Here is a 21,110-nt window from a genome sequence, read left to right as displayed (position 1 = left end):
TAGAAGCGGTAAATATGAGTTTGGGTACTTTTGGAGGTGTCAAATGGTTAAGTGCACCTAGTTTTGAGCCTAATGATCAAAAGAGTACTTTGCTTTAATTCTAAATGTGATTTTCCATCAATTATAGGGTGTAAGGAATACATTTGATCATTAGATCAAAGCTCAAGTGCATTAAAAGCCAGTTTTGAAGTGTGTTATTTGTTGTCATGGGACTCGAGCACCCTCTGGGCTCCCCCCAAGCACTCCATTCTAGTGGGGTTGGCGCTGAACGCTCCCTGGCCGCCCCTTAGGTGCCCCATTACAGTGAGTTGGCACTTAGGCGCCCCATTCCAAGTGTTGGGTGCCATTCTTGTAGGTTTTTGGTTTTCCATTTCTAAGTTGTTCTATGATTTTTATGCATTGTTTTGGTTTTGTTAATGAATTTGAAATGATTTTACATGAGTTTTGATATGTTATATAAAGTGTGTGTGTGTGTGTATATATATATATATATATATATATATATATATATATATATATATATATATATATATATATATATATATATATATATATGAGTGGGATAATGATGATGAATAAGTGGTTGATAATGTGAATGATATTGATGGACGTAATTTCATGATTCTCGTGGATAGGTTACATGGTGGTGCCTTGTAGTGTTGTTAGAATGAATGGTCAAAGTTAAGATGGAAGGTTTATCCTAACACTCTTAATAACCTCAATCTCGAGTAGAGATTGATGGTTATTCGTGGAGAGTAGCAGGAGGTCCTAATCTGGGGCCTTTCTTCATGTGACAAAGTGTTTTAACGGATTAACTTTGTGTGATAACTTGGATTAAGTCAACAATATTACCACTACAAGTGCATGAACCACCGTAACTTAACATTCATACTATATCTGGATGATCAAGTCTAAGTCTATGGCAGGTTTAGGATGAATGTTTATTTTGTGTGTGTAATATAATGTATGATGGAATTTTATTTGATTAAGATGAACTATTTTACCACTAGCTTACCCTTGCTCTTGTCTTTGTCTATTTATGTATGTTTTTCTCTTTTGCAATGATCACCTTAACCGATGTGAGATTAGGAAAGGGACATCTTTCCAGTTGATTCAACATAAGGATGAAAAGAGAAGCAACATTATAGATAGGTTGAGATTCTCAAGTGTAAAAATTCTTTCTCTAGAAATCCTCAATCTCTTGTAATTTATCATCGATGAAATATTTTATTTTAGTAGTTTGTACTATTAAAATGGAATGTTACACTATTTGTGCAATGTTTGATCTTTTACAAATCATAGCATACATAAGGCTACTCATTCATTATCTTCCACTTCTGATATATGATGTTTATAGGTTTCTCATCAATTGTCACCAGACAATTTTCTTTTCTCAAAATTGTCTTCTGTTTCATGAACAACTGCACCAAGTAATTCTTAAGAAAGGAAGGTAGGTCATTCATTAACAAACTTAAATGCTAAGTATTTTATAGTCAAAACGTTCTTATACATGTAATTTTGCATTAGTGCACTCTATCATAACGACAATAGTGAAATATAATCATGTAAGATATAAGAGAAAATGTTTATTTTTTCATTTTTCTTCTTTAATAAACTTATTTTTCTTCTTTAATAAACTTAACTTGGTCTCATTTGTCTACTTTATATTCTATGGTCTTATTCGTCTACATTATATTCTATATGATAATAACTTTTTTATGAAGTATATGTTTTATAACAAATTATAAAGCTTTTAGATAAATCTAAATTATATTTTATATTTATTTTTATTTAAACTTTGAAAGTTAACCCTTTTCTTTTTTAATTTAGAAAAAAAAAACTTTATAAACTCCAAAAATACTATAAATATAAGTAATATTTCACCCCAAAAAAAATACAATGTTCTTTCTTATTTACTCATAATGATTTAGTTATAATGAAAGATTCGATTTCAAGTATAAAAACATTCATACCACCACTAAAAACTTTTCTAACTGTCCAAATATTCGCGCTGTGAATTCTAGTAAAAAACAAGAATTAATATGAAACTAATAACATTGATTCAAAATTTAAACATCCTATGATCTAAAATGTTTAAAAAGAATAGAATTTAAAAGCCATTTGTATAATGCAATGGCAAATTCAACATTGAACCACGGAGAAACTCTTGCCGATACTTCTTAAACGAAAGTGAAAGAGGATCTTTAACATGCGTACGCTATTTTTATACTCCTTCGTCTAGACTTAGCCAGAAAAAGGTTATCACTACAAGAATAATTAATTTTAGGAAGGGTTTTTTTCCGGCGGTTATGGAACCCCGAATATGTTACGGCGGTTTATACTTAAAACCGCAGGTAGGTTTTTTTTTTTACTAAAATAAATTTTGGCGGTTACTAATAAATATCGTCCCCTAGAATATATATTTTTAAGAATAACTTTTGGGCGGTCCTTAATTCACCTCCCGCACGTTGATTTCTAATTCACCTCCTTTTCCCGCATCTGTGTTCTAAGCCCTAATTCCTTCCCTCCTTCCCCACTGCCTTCATCAAAATCTTCTCTTCTTGCGTGTTCGTGGAGCGTCTGTCGCCGCTGCCTTCATCAATCTTGGGCTGAGCGTCGAGGTCGAGGCGACAAGGACGAGGTGGCGAGGACTCTGCTGAGGCGATTTTCATCACTTCCGTCTCCCTGGTATGTTCATCTTATCTCTTCAATCTTCATCTTATCTCTTCAATCAGAAATCTGTGTTGTTTTCCTCTTGCCTGAGCCTCCCATTCCTAATACTTCCTAGTTCATCTCCTTCATCTTTTACTTCCCATTTCAATTCACACTCTAACCTAATTTTCATTTTTCACCCTAACCTAATCTTCAGGATGAGTTCCTTTCACTTTCGCCACATCACGAGTTTCCGATTTGTGATCTCAAGTTTTTTTAAATAAATTTCTAGAATATTTTGTATATTGAGATTTATGACTTGATTCGATTTCACCACTTGTAAGATGTAATAAGGAGGTATTGTAAGAAAACTTGAAGTGTGAATGATAAAATGAAAATGTGTTTATAGTTACCTCACTAATAGTAATGATGAAAAATGTTTTGGTATTTGTTTTCAGGACTTGCGCTTGAAATCCCAGAGGATCTGTACCATTTGATTAAGAAGAAAGTTTCTATTAGGAAGCATCTGGAGAGAAACCGAAAGGACAAGGACTCGAAGTTTAGGTTGATTCTAGTGGAGAGCAGAATCCACCGTGTTGGACTTCAAGATCACACTCATGGACAAGGATCACCACCACACGTCTCTCATCAACCTGTAAACGTGAGCTTTCCTACATGGATTTCTTCAATTCTGCATCACTGTGTACTTAATGCGACTCACTTTTCCACATTTTTTGACTACGCATTCACGAAACAATGATTTCTTGTACAGAAGTGAAGAGAGGAATAGAAAAGTGAAAAAGTAAATGATTGGATAAATAAGGAAAAGATATTAAGATTATTGTAAAAGTAATTATAGGGTTTGAATGAACGTGATAGGAACAGAGATATGGTGCATGATCTTAAGATGATAGATAAATTTGATGAGTTATTTATGTTAATTATGGTCAAAAAGTAATCAAACTGTGTGATTATTTATCATGTGTTTGTTTTAAATAATATTTGTTTTGTTCTCAGCTGAGTTCCATTGAAAGTCAATTGCGGAGACTACATGAAGAGAATTGTAAGTTGAGAACCGTGCTGGACCAGATTACCAGAAGCTATACCCAACTACAAGCTCAGTTATTCATCATTCTGCTGCTGATCAAGGAAGTGTGCCAAACGATGTAATGAAGAAGAACTTTAGAAGTATTTAATTTTTAGTATTGAACATCTGTCTTTAATTTTTTATAACAAAACAGAGAATTCAAAATGGCATAACATTGAATTTTGTTTGGAGTGTGCCATTATCTGAAAACATACTTGTTCCATTGAAGGTTTATAGATCCATTAAGAAAAGGAGATTATCCAAAATTTACAAAGAAGCATTCTAGATTGTTTATTAATTCATTTGATTTTATTGGCATAAACTACTACACTGCTAGATAGGTTTTTGATGCATCAGAATTAAGAAATTCTCCAATTTCAACCAAAAAAAAATCTGTATGCATTTGGCGGTTTTTTGGTTAGTTCCGGCGGTTCTGAGAAATCCTTGGTAATAGGAGCGATTTTACGAACCGACAGTTCCCACAAAACCCCTGGAAATTGGCAACTCTGGTAACTTTACAATGCTGTTTTTCCCTCATTAAAAATAACCCTACTAAAATTACATATTTTTGTAGTGTACTATGGTTAATAAATTTAAATACAAATAGATTTAATCCATTTTACTTTATTTTAACAGTATCGCTTTGTAAATATTTTTCACCTAATTATAATTTGATTTTAATTATAAAATCCTAAGTTTTCAATAATCTATTAGGCAAGAAAATCCTAAATGATTCAACGTTAATATATACAAAAGACAAGGGAATGGAATCAGATACACAGAAAGAAAACATGTTTGTGGAACTAAGAAAAGATCTTTGTTCTACAAACAGGAGATCATATCATATTTATTCAATATTACATAGAAGAACAACAACACTAAAGTGAGAAACCAAAGACCTTCTTCACCTGCTCCTTTTTCTTCTACTACAACTACTTTTTGAAGAAGCCTCCAGCCAAATTTGCAAGACCACCCAAACCACCACCCTCTTCAGGTTTGGAATCTGCAGGTTGAGAAGGTGCAGCAGCCTTGTCCTGATACTGGTGCAGATAATCGGCAGCTTTGTCCACGTACTGCCCTATGCCCTGCTGTTCGTCCAGTTTTCCATACTTCCCCGCCGCGTCAAGAAGGTCTCCCGCCGCGTCCGCCACCTTTGACTTGTCCACCTTGTCGCTTTCGTTCCGGAGAGTGGACTGCGCCGCGTCTGCCACCAGCTTGGCGCTCGCCAGAAGGTCGCTGCTCGACTGCTCTGTCGGTTTGTTCTGGGTTTCTTCGGAAGCCATTGTTTAGTTGCGTCTTCTGCAAAAACTGTCAGTGGGTTTTTATAGTGAGTGCCTAAGATTCTGCAAGAGAAATATCTGTTGAATTTGTGGTTCAAGATATGTGGGTCCGCCTTATCTGCTCTCAGACATCAATACATGTCGTGTACTGTTTGCTCTCTGTGTCGGCAATCTCTTTTCGTGTTTCCTTTTTTTTATTGATGTTTTAGATATAAAATAAATTTCACATAAATGGAATTTTTTTGAATCAAAGTATATGAGAAGTATCTTAAAAATTAAAAAACAATATTAATTAACTTGAAGATTAAAGAAAATAAAAATAATAGGTGGATTGGGGAAGGGAACTTTATATCTCTTGGACTGTTACATATTTAATCAAATATTTTTTATGAATAATAGAAGATCTGGATAAATATTTTGTCTTCATATGTTGTAAAAATAGTTTATATAGTTTGTGTTTAATTTTCGTTAAAATAATTTACACAATAGTAATCATTGACTTTAGAAACGAGGAAATATATTAAAAAAATCAGATATCAATTATAGAACTGATTAGCATTTTTTTTAGGTGGATGACGTGGGTTCAAATATGTAGATGGGTATATAATATTGATAGTGTTGTTGTTGATATCTTTCAAGATTTGCAGTGTGACTGCAACTTGTTTCATCATTCAAACCTAATTAATGCGGACACACACAAGACTACTACTGCAGCTAAGAAGGGTACCATTGGTATAATTTCACCTTTTAGGTAATTTTTTATATATGTCAAGATAAAACAAGAATTTAAAAGAATATAAATTCAAAATTTATTTTATAAACTAATTTTGAAATATTTATTAGATATAAATTTAAAATCAACTTTCTAATGAAAAAATTTAAAATTAACTTAACGAAACTAGTTACTCTTATCCATTAATATATATATATATATATGGGGTTTGCTAACGTGCGTATGACTGTTTTTCAGTTGGTACGTTTTAGCAATGTGTACCGGGTTTTAGTAGACAAAAATATCCTTATATATCATGGATTCTAAGTTTAAAGGTTAAGGGTATTTTAATAATTTTCATTCTAAAAAAAAAAACCCCAAATCCTTACTCACCTCTCTCATTCCTCTCAATCCTTTCTCTTCCATCTTTTTCACTCCAACCTTTTCTCTGTCATCCCTACTGTAGTTCCAATTGAAAAAATCAGAAACATTTGCCTTTAAACAATTTTCCTTTGTAAAGAGTTGACTCATTGACATATTCACCTTCAGGCAAAGGTTCATTCAAGATCTCTTCAATTTCACCATCTTTACTAACCTCTCTAATTTCATCATCTGCTGAATCATCATCTCTAAAAATATCCTCCAGGCCAATTACCAATTCTTTTGGATGTCATTATGCTTGTGAAAATTAGATAAAATTATATACGACAAAAATTATAAAATGAAAACTCATTATAAAGTCATTTTTTGTAAGAAATTGTTTAACAATGAGTGTTTCTGATTCTTTCAAGGCCAATTACCAATTCCTTTGATGTCATTATGCTTGTGAAAATTAGATAAAATTAGATAAGACAAAAATCATAAAATAAAAACTCATTATAAAATCATTTTTTGTAAGAAATTGTTTAACAACGAGTATTTCTGATTTTTTCCAGGCCAATTACCAATTCCTTTATGCTTGTGAAAATTGGATAAAATTAGATAAGACAAAAATTATAAGATGAAAACTAATTATAAAATCATTTTTTTGTAAGATTGTTTAACGACAAGTGTTTTTTCAATTGGGGCTACAGTAGGGATGACAGAGAAAAGATTGGAGTGAAAAAGATGAAAGAGAAAGGGTTGAGAGGAATGAGAGATGAGTAAGGGTTTGGGGGTTTCTTTTTTTTTTTTTAGTACCCTTAACCTTTAAACTTATAATCCATGATATATAAGGATATTTTTGTCTACTAAAACCCGGTACACATTGCTAAAACGTACCAACTGAAAAACAGGCGTACGCGCGTTAGCAAACCCATATATATATATATATATATATATATATATATTATGCTCTAGAGATTAGTAATTCTCAAATTCTATAAATGTGTTAAAATAACTATAAGAAAATTAAAATACACATAAATGCATACAAAATTTTATGTAAAAATAATTTGTAAGAATAGAGGAGAAATATTTAAAAAAAAAAAGGAGATTTTGATAGAATTAAAACATAATTTGAAAAAAAACCTCATAAATGTCAGTCTTATTTGATTTTAATAAAGAAAATATTAAAAAAAATGAAAAATATCATTATAATAAGTACAAAATTTTGGTCCACCATATAGTTACTCTATATTTAAACATTTAAATCTTAATAATCTAATTTATGTTCTTTCATCATTAGGATGTATTTGAAATAAATTTCCGATTAATTCATTAATGATTAAAAACAAACTATTCATTCTACTTTTTCTAAGAGTTATCTAATAAAAAAAGAAAATATTCATGGCTGCTTATTTTTTATTTAAAAATAAAAAAATTTTATCCACTTCTTAAATAAGTGTTTATTTTTTAATTTAATTATTTTAAATATAAAAAAGTCAGTCCATAATTCAAGAGCTATTTCCTATTACTTTAAATTATGGGTCTTTTGCATTATATAACATATTTAATATACGTTTTCTACTTTATTATTAATTAAATTTAATTTTAATTCATATATAATTTAAATTTTAAAATCTTGTTATGATAAATTAAATTAAAAATATTTTTTAAAATTAATTAAGTTATAATAATATTATTATTATTTTAACCGAAAATTTTTAGTTTTAATATACTTAGACATATTTTAATTTAAATAGTTACGTTTTTTTAATATAGAACTGTTCAATTTTTATAATAATAAAAAATAATAGAAATATTATAAAAGCTTAGAAAGTTGTATTTTAGAAGTGATAATGGTTTAAAAATAAAGAAACTCAATTATTTTAATATTAAAAAATTTTAATATAAATTGTTTGGTTGATAATGAGTTTTATTATTTAAAATATACTATCTTTAGAAACTACTTTTCTATAGTTCTATTACTTCTATTTAGGAGCTCTCATCTCATGTTCATCTATTTGAATATTAGAGACCATATGAGTGATTACAACGGGCGAGATCTTTAAATTTAATCGATCAGTTTCTCCAAAAGAGTAAGTTAATTTCTACTCTCTTTCTTTGGTTTGTATAGCTTCCTTTGCATGCGAGCCTTAATGTTTTTGCATGTCTCATTTAAGTCTTCTATAAGACTATCTACTCATAAGTGATTCTAATTGTGTACCCTGATCATGATTACGTTGTTTATAGGTACAATTAGTATTCTTTGATTTGTGGGAGCTATTTGAGGGTTCCAAAGAGTCGTTGGTCTTCAGATAGGTAAGAGAAGCTAATATTTGTTTTAATTTGTGTTAAGAAGTATGAAATTATGTTTGTTAGGTTGCGATAATGATGTTTGATTGAATATGTTATCATTTGAGATAATTATTTAGTAAAAATTGTGTTTGATGAATGAAATTGGATTAGTAATGAATGTTGTTGTGAATGATTGTGAAATGGTATTTACTCGAATTTTGAATGTTGCTGTTTTGGAGTCTCATGAGGTACAAATATGTTTTTGAATTGAAAGTAGTGAAATGGGAGTGATGTTAGGCTAGTTTTCGGTCTAAATTGAGATTTTTGTTAAGACAAGATTGTTTGAGAGAGAGACTTGGATCATTTACAACATCTCTGGTTTTGAAGTTTAACAAACAACATTGACCAAAGTCGTCTTGGGTCATCAAATATACAAAAGAGTATAAACACAAAGAACAAATTACAATGGTCGAAACACTATAAAAGTCAGAGAAGCAACATAAAAATACAAACTCAAGATTAGAAACATCTACAAAACAAGCTTAATCAAAAGTCATAACTAAAGCTACATAAGATGATTAAATAATAGAAGAAATAAGATGAAACAACATAGGAGCATAATAAAAGTACAGTAGGGTTAAAATATATAACACGTACAAGAAACATTCAAGTAAAATTGATAAAACACTGAGCACAAGAACGTAAAATATTTGAAGAATCTTATTTGCAAAACATAAGAATGTAGGAAGTAAGAAAGGTTGCTAAGGGAAAGGCTAAGATTGTTTAGTGACTTCGCACATATTATGGACTAACGAATTGCACTGAACAAAATATGCATGCAAAATATTATTCTTTTGAAATCCATAATACAAATAGAAAAATGAGGGTTAAGAGAATCACTAAGGAAAAAGACTTTGTAAGACGCATCATTAAACGATGTCTTTATTTAATGCGTCAATGAGTGTTTTGTTTAATGCAACAAATGTTAGAACATTACTAAACGATGATCAACAAACTCTTATTATAAAATGAGTCTTTTGGTAAACGCATTAAAAGAACAAAACTATTTTAAAATCACATAATAAAACATGTCTTACTAAACACACTCTTGAACTCAACGAGCATCTACTAAACAAAGCGCCCAATAAAAGAAGTCTCTCATAGGCTAAACGATACCATGTGTCAAACGTGTTTTCATCAATTGATGAAACTCTCATGAAACATTTGGTAACTTCACTAAAAATCTCAAACAATCAAATCCTACCTGAAAGATGGAAAATGTGAAAAAATATGTTGTTCTGAACAAACATTAAATGTTATTAAATGTTCAACGTTTAAAAACAACAAAAGTAACAAGAGAAAGATCATATTTGTTGCATGCATATCTACTCTACCTTGTGCAAATTTTCTATTACAAGCATCGACATGTTCTATCAAACACAAGTCAGAAATGGATGTTAGAGATAAGAAGACATTTGTGGAATGATATTCTCATCAAAAGTCGCGCCAAAGAGAAAGTGCAATCCATTTTTTATAATGTACTGAAAAAGTGAGTCTACTTTGACAAGTAGACATCAACTTGTGACCACCACTTATGACTAAAGCCACAAAGAGTCATATATCAAGGACAAGCATCGTCTAATTGCTATACTATCACCAAACCTCGAGGACAAAAATAGTCTAACAACTACAATGTCAAAAGGAGTATAAATAGAAGATCCTTGAAGAAGAAGAAGAAAGAGAGGATGAACACTTAAAGATTGATATTAAAATCATTCTGATGAAAAGATCAAGGATTCTCTCAAAACTATTTAGAGTTAGATCCTCTTATGTAAGAAGAAAGAGAGAGAGAGAGAGAGAGAGAGAGAGAGAGAGAGAGAGAGAGAGAGAGAGAGAGAGAGAGAGAGAGAGAGAGAGAGAGAGAGAGAGAGAGAAACTCAAGAAAAAAACACTCTTAAGCTTCATTGATATATAAGCTTACTTTTGTAAGAAGAGAGAGAACAAAAAATATCCAGTGAGTCTGTTACATTGAATTGTATTAACCACATATCCTTTATGCGAGAGTTACCGTCTAAGGACTTGAAACAATATTTTAATTGTAAATTCAAAAGATAATTAAAATACTTTACATTTAACTTTGAGAGTTAAATGGTAGCTAGACAAGTGTTTAGTGGAAATTGGGAGTGGGTGGACTTTGATGTTTAACTTAGTGGAGTTAAACGGTAGGTAGACGAAAATGTCTAGTGGAAACTAGGAGTAGGTGAAACTCAACTAGACAGTGTATCTGGAGGATACCGGGAGTGTATAGGGATACCAAGGGTGGTGAAGAATATTGCACAACCAAGAGTGGGTTAAACTCAATCAGGGTCATAGTAATGAAGGTTACTAGGTTGACTGCGACAACTAGGAGTGAGTTAAACTCGACTAGATAATGTATCTAAAGGATATCGAGAGTGTCTAGGGATACCAGGAGTGGTGAAGAATACTACACAACTGGGAGTGAGTGAAATTCCATCAGGGTCACAATAACGGGGTTACTAGGTTGACTACGACAACCAGGAGTGAGTTAAACTCAACTATATAGTGTATCTAGAGGATGCCGGGAGCGTCTAGGGATACTAGGAGTGGTGAATAATACTGCACAACTAGGACTGGGTGATACTCGTAATAGTCACAGTAACAGGGGTTATTGAGTTTGACTAGTGAAACCAAAAGTGGTAAGAATACTCACCTGTACTTCATTGAAAATCTAGTAGAACCCTTTAAGTTATCTTAGAGAATAAATGAACATAGCTCAGTTGAGTGAACTAATATAAAGTGTTTGTATGTTATGTCTTAGATTTACAAACGTTCACCTTATGTGGAAAGCAAATCCTTAACATGCACACTTGTTAACATACATCTCCTTCTCTAAGAGTTACTTCTAAACGCTACGGAGATAAGCTAAATATTGAGACTATAAATGCATATATCAAAACAACGTTTATAGAATAAGAACTAAGTTGCTCATGTGATGGCAACTCCTTTAGGGACTTCCTATCCAAAGAAGTATCAACTTAGACTAAGACTAAGAAAGGGAAGTGAATACAGACTTTTAACAAAAAACTCTTTCCTTATCTAAGTCTTAGATAGATTATCTTTACTAAACACATTTATATTGTTTTGTACGTCACCAATAAAGGTTGGAAACCATGCCTATGCATCTTAGAAGGCTTGCCAAACTAGAGAGAGCAAAGGAGGCAAAGAAGAGTGCATTTTAAGTGTTTTCCAGATTGGAGAAGATGGCTTCCGGATTGGACTGCAAAGGGAAATTACCTTCCGGAATGAAGACTGAGGCCAGCCACTTGCTGTTCGCGCTCAGCCAATCTGCACCAGATTTCAGCTTTTGAAAAACGCACGTTTTTAATGTTTTTTGCATGGAACTTGCAGCCCAAACTAAGTAGCGTCTTAGATAATCTTCTTTAGTGATCTTAGAAGCTTGGAAAGTCAGATTTAGAGCTCTCTCTTCACCTATAAAAGAGAGGTGCATCTCCATGTAAAATATAACTTTGATGAGATAATGAAATGTTGTTGAGTTTACTCCAATTATATTCTCAGAGTTCAAAACTTCTAGTGCTAATTTCGCACCTCTTCCTCTAGCTTCCTTCCCCTTTGGAAGACCTTCTGAGCTTGAGAAACCTCACACACTCATCCAACCTCCACTGAACCTTTCATCAAACACTTGGCGTGCACTAGAAACTTCCTCCATTTCTCCAACTCCGTTGCATCTGTTTTGATCCGTGAAGAGCTCTAACTTGAAGAGTGGAGCTGCTTCCATCATTTGGCATCAAGAACCAGCACGTCCACGCATTGCTTCAAGAGCTAAGTTGCTCTTACCTCCATATTTTTGTTTGACCGTGTGCAGTGTAGTGCTCACTGTTTTCCAAATATTTTTCATTTCAGTTTTGATTCAATTCGTGTTTGTTGTTGTTATACTTGTGCCTTGAGTGTTCCGTAGTATGTTTTCATGATTTTAATAGGTGCCATTCATTTGTTTGAGTTTCATTCCAGCTTTAATTTCCATTTTCCAGTTTTGTCACGTCATGTGCCTTGTGTGCAATTTTAAATTCTGTCATCAAGTGTTTGACTTTGTTCCAGCAATGTTTTTGTTTTCAAATGAGTTTCCAGTGCATTTGTAGCCATATACGAATCATATAAGGCAGTGAGACAATGTCTAGCCTTGATTATATGTGTGCTAAATCAGTGAAAACATATTTCTGTTTCCCAAATTCTGCACAATATTTCAAAAACTGATGCAAGTGCTATAATCTGCTTCAGACTAGATTTCTTGCTTCTTAAGCTTTGTGCAAGTTTATTTGGTGTTGTTAAGCATTGCTAGAAGTATAGAAACTCATATTAATCACATAATTACAAAAAGTGTAGTTGAGTTCATAAAAAATATGCTAAAACAATGTTGTCACTGTTTTCAGTCAAGATTTTGTACCATACTTGATGTCTTTGATTGTTCTTAGGCTTCAAAAATCTGCTAGCTCATATTCTATAACTAGATCTAATCCATTAGGATTTTCTTAAGCATTTGATTGAACCGTCCAACTTTGATTCCACTTAAATTTCAACTCTGCTCCAGTATTGGTGCATTTTTCTGCATTTTTAAGCTACTGCTACTGTGATTTGGTGAATTTGTCTATTTCAGTTCAGTTTAAACAATTGTGCAAGTTTATTTGGTCATTTGAAACTTGTGTGCACTGTTCATTTGGTCAAATTTGAGCCTACATGCAAAATCACTTTCTAAACCATCAAATTTTGCTTAAATGTGGAAGTGAACTAGTGAATTTCGAGTGGAGTGTGATTCCTTGCTGTTTCAGTTTTTAAAAACCTTCAAATTGATGATATAAAGTTGCTTCAAGCATCACTTGAGATTTAGAAAAACTGCCACTCATTTTTGGGTTTGAAAGCACACTTTTAAAGCTACTTTTCTAGTGCAGTAACCATTTTTTAGTGCTGTTTGAAATTTCCATTTCTTCAAATCTCATTTCTGGATTGGCAAAAGCTAGGTTTGTGTTTCCAAATGAAAAGATATGATTAAAACAATGTAAAACATCCATAAAAAGCAAAAGAAAACCAAGCAATCCAATTTTGAACCCCAAAACTAAAAAATCACAAAATCTGCACTTCTTTGGAGACTTTTATCAAACAGTTACGTTTATCATCAAACACCTTACTACACTACTTTTGGCTCTTCATTTTTTATTTTTCTTGCTTTTTTAATCTGATCTAGTGCCTCTCCTAGGTTTCTTTTGTGTCCCTTCATTGATTCAAAGCTTAAAAATACTTGAAATCAACTTGTTTGACCTCCAATTTGTGCCACCAAACCTGGTATGCGAATTTGAATTCTGGTGCAGTGCAAATTTTTGCTGTGAGTGGTTTAGTGTGTGGCAGGGTGTTCTGATGTTTTGGTGAGGCTTCCAAGGTCCAGAATCCTTGCTTCAGGGGTAGCATACTAGGAAGTGGAAGGGTTGCTGAATTGGACAAGGGAGTTGCTCTCAAAGTAGCACTTTTGCTCAAGAATTCAGCAGCATTTCACCATCTTGCACCATACTTTGCACCAATTTTGGAGGGCTGCAACAGTCCAGTTTTTGCAACAACATCATTTGTAAATTTTAAGCATTGTATCAAGTATTTTCCAGCTTTGTATCACAGAACATTTGAAGTTTAATTGCTTTTCCATTTGCAACTCAAAGTGGCTTGGAAAAAAATGTTTTTCAAGCAATTCCAAGTGCACAATTAAACTTTTTAATAGCTTAGTTTCCACTTCTTAGTGTGAAAGTGTGTCAAGGGGCTCAAAATCACTTTCACTTTCACTTAGGACTGATTAGCATTTTCCATTTGCATTCCTTTACTTTACTTTGCTTGCTTGACTTTTATGTTTTAAGTCTCCGTGATACATAGGAGTGCGTTTCATTTAGCCAAATCTTTATTTGATTTCGATGTGCATTTCATCTTGCATTCAAAAGCTTTTGAAAGATTTCTACCTAGAAACTAAGGTAAGAAACAACCAAAGACACTCTGGCTAAGAAGGACAAGGTTCTTAAGCTTGTCCATTTGTGACTCACCTCTCCTTCCTAGGAGCTATTTGGTTCATTTTTACCTCTAGAATCTTTCTAGAAATCCTTCACCAAAAATCTAAAAGGTTTGTGAAAAACTTTTAGAAATAAAATGTCTTATTATTCATATATGTCGTCTAGTTCATATATGTCATCTCGGATTGATAATGGGTACTATAATTCATATATTAAGGATGATTTGTATACTCAAGCTAGTAAACTTCCATTCTTTGGTAAAGACATAAATGCCTTAACATACCTAGTTTGGGAAAAAGAAATTGATAAAATGCATCCATTCCTTGTTAGACAGAGTGAAATTGAATCCTATAGTCCCATTGTTCTTTCTAGAGAGTGTGAATCTCGTGTTCTTAGTTTATATCGCTCTAGGTTAGAAAAGCCTGTACGTGAGTGGTGGGATGAAAGGCAATATTGGGTTAATAAAGGTAGAAAATCCTCCATTCATGATTGGTATGAACTAAGAGCTTGCATGAGAAGAAAGTTTGTGCCTCTTACAATCAACAGAAACCTGGAACTAATGAGAGATAGTGTGAAAATGGAAAAATATTTCTTGAGAGTTTAAATGATCATGGTTTCTTTCGTAGAGAAATAAAATTTGGGGAAATTTTCAAGAGTTAAAGGATTAGAAAAGGGAAAGAGAGATTAAAAGAAGAGAGGAAGAAAGAAAAGAAAAAGAAAGGAAAAAAGAAGAAGAAAGAGAGAACAAGAAAAAAGAGAAAGAGAAGAAAGAGAGAGAAGAACATAAGTAAGAAAAGAAGAAGAGAGAAGAGAGAAAGAAGAGAGAGGGAGAGAAGACGAGAGATAAAGGAAGAAGAGAGACGAGAAAGAGAAAGAAGAGAAGAGGAAAAGAAGAAAGCAGTGGAAAATAGAGAGAAAGAGAAATTGCTACAGGTGGCAAATTCAACTCCTCCAAAAATTATGGAACCTAAAAGGGAAGGTTTTCAATTCTTTACTTCTTTTCCAATCATTATTGAGTCTTCAAATATTAACTTCTCTTTCAAACCAATTGTCATCCCATATTCTGTGCAATCCTTTTCAAAATATGGCAATTCGAATCTTGAGTTAATGTTACCCTTGTGGAAATAATTAACTCAAGATAAAAGTCCAATAACTTGTAAATATGAACTTCTAAATTTTTCCACGATTACTTCTAAGAAAATCGTTTTCAAAAATACAACCCCTTCATTTTGTCTTCTTGTTTTTTATTACATCCTTTTAATCATATTAATTGTTGCTATCTTTTGTAGATATATTTTTTATCCAGGAGGAAAACAACAACCAAAGTTATGCTTCTTTCTAACTTTCCGATTTGAGGACAAATCGTTTTTAAAGAGGTAGGGAATGATGACAACTCCTTTAGGGACTTCCCATCCAAAGAAGTATCAACTTAGACTATGATTAAGAAAGGGAAGTGAATAAAGACTTTTAACAAAAAGCTCTTTCCTTATCTAAGTCTTAGATAGATTCTCTTTACTAAACACATTTATATTGTTTTGTAGGTCACCATCAAAGCTTGGAAACCATGCCTATGCATCTTAGAAGGCTTGCCAAACTAGAGAGAGTTAAGGACGAAAAGAAGAGTGCATTTTAAGTGTTTTCCGGATTGGAGAAGATGGCTTCTGGATTGGACTGCAAAGGGAAATTACCTTCCGGAATGAAGACTGAGCCCAACCACCTGCTGTTCGCGCTCAGCCAATTTGCACCAAATTTCAGCTTTTGAAAAACGCACATTTTTAATGTTATTGGCATGGAACTTGCAGCCCAAGCTGAGTAGCGTCTTATATACTCTTCTTTAGCAATCTTAGAAGCTTGAAAAGTCAGATTTAGAGCTCTCTTCACCTATAAAAGAGAGGTGCATCTACATGTAAAATCCAACTTTCATGAGAGAATGAAATGTTGTTGAGTTTACTCTAGTCATATCCTCAGAGTTCAAAACTTCTAGTGTTAATTTTGCACCTCTTCCTCTAGCTTCCTTCCCCTTTGGAAGACCTTATGATCTTGAGAAACCTCACACACTCATCCAACCTCCACTGAACCTTTCATCAAACACTTGGCGTGCACTAGAAACTTCCTTCATTTCTCCAACTCCGCTACATTTGTTCTGATCCGTGAAGAGCACTAACTTGAAGAGTGGAGCTGCTTCCATCATCATGAGGATCGTCCAATATTCATTTATTATGGTCAAACTTCTGCTTCCAAAAAGATTTATAAAAACACTATTCAACCCCCTTCTACTTTTTTTCGGTTACTTCTATTTTTGTAGGTGGATTTCTATAAAAGTGATTTTGGAACTATAACTGATTTTTGAGAGCTGTTTTTAGATCATTTCAAACCATTCTATAACCTTAATTAGCCATAAATATGATGTTGAGTTGGTAAGTAGTTAATATGTTGAGTTTAGGTTGTTTTTGATCCATTTTTAGGGGTTTTAACAAGTGAGAATCTAAAAGACAAGGTCTTTCACAAAAATGAAGGTTTAAGATATGTTTTCGAGTCAATTGTGACTTGTTTAGACCCTTAATTTAAACATTTTTGGTTTACAATGTGTAGAATTGGTTATAGGTACTTTTAAGTTGTTGAGTTGGTCTCATGTGTTTTGTTTCTAACTAAACGAGCAAAGTGGTATTCAATTTTAACCATAAACATGTTTTACATCAATCCTAGTGTCAAAGAAATCAATTTGGTCATTGGGATAGGTTCCAAGTGCACATAAACCAAAAAATCATGTTGTCAAAAAATGACAGGAATAATCGATTATCAAACATGATAATCGATTATTTCAGTCAAAATTATAGCTTTGCTGAAAAACTCTCTAGAATAATGAGTTATCAGATCTGATAATCGATTATTGTTGTAGGTATTATGAAATAATCGATTATCAAACCTGATAATCGATTATTGTAGTAGGTATTATGAAATAATCGATTATCAGACCTGATAATCAATTATTTGAGTAGGTATTGTCGTATTTGCTTAAAATTCTCTGAAATAATTGATTATTAAGCTTGATAATCGATTATCTCATAAGAAAATGGATGTTTATGGTTTGTGAGCATGTTTATGTATATGTTTATGATGGATGAATATGATGGTATGCATGATGCTTCATGAAATGAAATATTGAATATTAATATGTATGGTAGTTTTTCACACATGTATGATGTTTTGATGATGATGATTATGCCTTGATCATGTGCATGGTAGATGGACATAATTCCATGACTCTTGTGGAGATATTCCATGGTGATGCCTTATAGTGTATGTATTATTGTAGGAAGCTCAGTCTTGAGGATTATCTTGACACTCTAATGATATTTCATTCTCAAGCAGAGAGGGTTGAGGCATGTTGTGAGAGTAGTAAGAGGTCTTAGTCTATGGTCTGATGTTCTTTGACCATAGATGGTAGACAAACTAACCTTGTAAGTGTGATGGGGTGAAACCCATTGACAATGGCTCTGTAGAGTAATATAGACCACCACAAGTGCACAACCTACCATAGCTTGACAATAATACATGTATCTGAATGTTCGTGTGATAATCCATTCTCAAGCAGAGAGGGTTGAGGCATGTTGTGAGAGTAGTAAGAGGTCTTAGTCTATGGTCTGATGTTCTTTGACCATAGATGGTAGACAAACTAACCTTGTAAGTGGGGTGGGGTGAAACCCATTGACAATGGCTCTGTAGACTAATAGATACCACCACAAGTGCACAACCCGCCATAGCTTGACAATAATACATGTATCTGAATGTTCGTGTCTAGATTTTTATGATATGCTTAAATGTTGTGCTTAATTTGAAAGTGAAATATAATATATACTAATTTATAAATTTCATGCTTTACTCTTGTGATATTAGCTTATCATTATTTTTTTTTGGTTTTGCGTTTGTTTTTTCTTTTGCAATGATCACCTTAATGATGTGAGCTTAGGAAAGGTTAGGAGTGAACATGTGTTAGGAAACAATGAAGCTAAGGCATAGAGTGGGAAAATTTTATTTTAGTCTTCTCTTCTTTATGTAAAAACCTTATGTTTTTGGTTAAGTGTAGAAATGTCGGGATGTTACAAATATTATTGTTATTATTATTATTTTAGATTGTTTTTTATTTTATAGATAGTTTTATAATTAAAAGTATTATTTTTAAAAAATATTAAATAAATAATTAATTAAATCTAAAAAGATTTGAAAGTTGAAATTAATAAAATAATTATTCTTGTCTTAAAAATTTATTATTTAAAAAGTAAAAAGTGAACAAACGTCCTTTATATAAATATGTATTATTTTAAATAATTTTTATTTATTTTATAATTAAAAAAAATATTAAGTTTAAAATATCAAACAAATGATTAAATATTAAAAATATAACTAGATAAAATTGATAACATAATTATTTTAATTTAATAAAAAATTTATTTAAAAAATAAAATTGAAAAAATAAATGTACTGTCAGAATCATTAAAAACGCACCCAAACTCCTCTGAACGGACGCCAGGTGTCAAGCGACGAGGATCCGAAAATCAGATAGTGGAAGACAGGTGTCGGTAGGTGAGCGGACATTCGTTTTGACGTGGGAAGCAAAAACTGATTTTTCGAAAGTTTACGTCACACTTTCTCTGCATGCACCTTCTTCTCCAAACTCTGAAATTCTCAAATTCTCTTCCTTCTCTCTAAAAGCTCTCCCTTCTCTCTACCCAATCTCACATTTTCTCTTCTCCGATCACTGTTCAGGAACCGTAGAAGCACTTCCGGCGTCCAGAGCTTCAGTTTGAACCGAACGGTTTCCAATTCTGAACTAGTAAGTTCCTCTTCTCGTTAGCCGTTCGTTTTCTGGCACATGCAAACCAAATTCTGGTGGCATGATTTCATATTGTCTGAGCCATTGTTGGTCTCCTGTTGTTTGGCTTAGTTTGAAGAATTGTTGAACGTGAGGGTAGAAGGAAGTTTAGTCAGGCGAACAAATTCTGTCTCTAGGAAAGTTTGTTCACTCTAAAAGGTAAGGGAAGCTTATTAATTTAATTTGTATGATTATGTGCTGCATGAACGTTTGTTGAGTTGATGAATGATATGAAGTATTATTTTGATATGTTTGATTATATAAAGTATGATTATTTGCTATGTTGTGGGTGTTTAATCTTATGAAAATTGATTATGATATGAATGTATAAAGTTATGAAACTATATGTTAAGAAATGAGTTGGAATATAAATGATCCTGGTATGAAATTCCCCTAAGAAAGTGTACGTTCGTTACTGAACGGTCCTTGACCGTTCGGTTTTCTAGTGAACTTGGTTAGAAGTGGATTCTTTCATTTGGGAAGAATCCAAGTTGAGGACGAGCGTCTGCATTTCAAAATACTGTGCTTGAGCGTTCGGTCAAACATAGTTGTGTCTTGGTATTCTGTTATCAACTTAAGTGTATATATATATATATATACACATATATATATATATATATATATATATATATATATATATATATATATATATATGTAATTGTATATTTTAGTTATTCTTAAACACTACTCCAATAGTATCTTAGTCTATTTAGCAAACCTCTTCTCTATAAGTTTAGTAGCACTTGGTCTTACACCAGGTGTTCGTACTAAGCAAGTGTTTGGTCTTACATCATGCACTCGTTCTAGTTCCTTAAGCTAACTTCATAATAAGAGCGTTCGTTCAAGCCCAATAGGGTTCGTTCACTATAGTGTTCAGTCTTTGACTGACACTCTAATATTTATTGGTGTTTCGTTCTTTCAAAGGCTAAGTATAATTAATTAACGTTCGATTTATTCACCTGATCTATTAAATACCCTTATTTGATGTCCATCAGTGTATGTCTAAATTGGTTTCGACCTAGAGTCTTAGTACTGGGCATGGTCCTTTTTGGTGTGCGGTTGGAGCTCTCGAGTCAGTTCATCTAATTGGCTCACTTTGTAAGTAACGTTCGTTCCATTTGTTCCTATTCCATATGATTGTGCTCGGTTTCTTTCTCAACCCGATAGTACCCTCTTAATCTAAATCCATTGTGGAACTGGAGATCTCTCGGTCTCGATCCAAGTGTTCGGTCTCGTTCTGAGTTAGGGTTGAGCGTTCGGTATATGGGATCCTTATGAATCTTTGTACGAGGTGGTTAAGTGAGATAATTAGTAATGAAAGATGAAGAGAATGAGAGGTGGATTGAAATGTTTGGATTATGAACGAGCGTTCCGGGGAGGAACGACTCATGAATGAATATTGAAATTGGTAGAGTATGAATGTGGTCATGCTAAGCTGGTGGTTCATCCTGATGTTCCGTGAGTACTCGTCCTCACGTAGAGGAGGGTAGGTCATGTGTGGGAACGGTAGGAGGTCCTAGTCCTTATGGTTATTTTGGACAGATAGGACTAACCTTGGGTGGCAGCTGTTGAGGGCATCCTAGTTACTACATCACTCGGGTGCACGAACGTCGTAGCTACACAGATTTCATACAGTCCGGACAGTCAGTCTAGTAATAGGTTTTGTATGATACGTATGTTGAAATTTATCTTGTGTGTTTGATTGTCTAGAATGTATGTGTATGCATGAATTAAATTACATAAGCTTACCCTGTGTTTTCCTGTCTTG

General features: G+C 32.9%; 1 protein-coding gene and 2 long non-coding RNA genes across 3 annotated transcripts; 2 read left to right on the top strand and 1 right to left on the bottom strand.

The window, feature by feature from the left end:
• Window positions 1-2,445: 2,445 nt before the first annotated feature.
• On the top strand, window positions 2,446-4,014 carry LOC108323023 (uncharacterized). Its single transcript, XR_001831633.2, has 3 exons — window positions 2,446-2,688; window positions 3,111-3,313; window positions 3,670-4,014. It is a non-coding gene; the product is annotated as an uncharacterized LOC108323023 (long non-coding RNA).
• Window positions 4,015-4,514: 500 nt separating this feature from the next.
• LOC108323022 (nodulin-related protein 2) lies at window positions 4,515-5,053 on the bottom strand. Its single transcript, XM_017555348.2, has one exon. It carries the CDS (start codon window positions 5,020-5,022, stop codon window positions 4,672-4,674), a length of 351 nt encoding a protein of 116 aa, XP_017410837.1. The 5' UTR covers window positions 5,023-5,053; the 3' UTR covers window positions 4,515-4,671.
• A 6,532-nt stretch (window positions 5,054-11,585) lies between these two features.
• LOC128196377 (uncharacterized) lies at window positions 11,586-16,428 on the top strand. The gene is made up of 2 exons (XR_008248635.1): window positions 11,586-15,845; window positions 16,011-16,428. It is a non-coding gene; the product is annotated as an uncharacterized LOC128196377 (long non-coding RNA).
• Window positions 16,429-21,110: the final 4,682 nt, after the last annotated feature.

This window comes from Vigna angularis, chromosome 1 (genome assembly GCF_016808095.1).
Source record: "Vigna angularis cultivar LongXiaoDou No.4 chromosome 1, ASM1680809v1, whole genome shotgun sequence".
NCBI lineage: Eukaryota > Viridiplantae > Streptophyta > Magnoliopsida > Fabales > Fabaceae > Vigna > Vigna angularis.
Note: the sequence above shows the minus strand (reverse complement) of the source record. Positions and strands in the feature narration are given on the sequence as shown.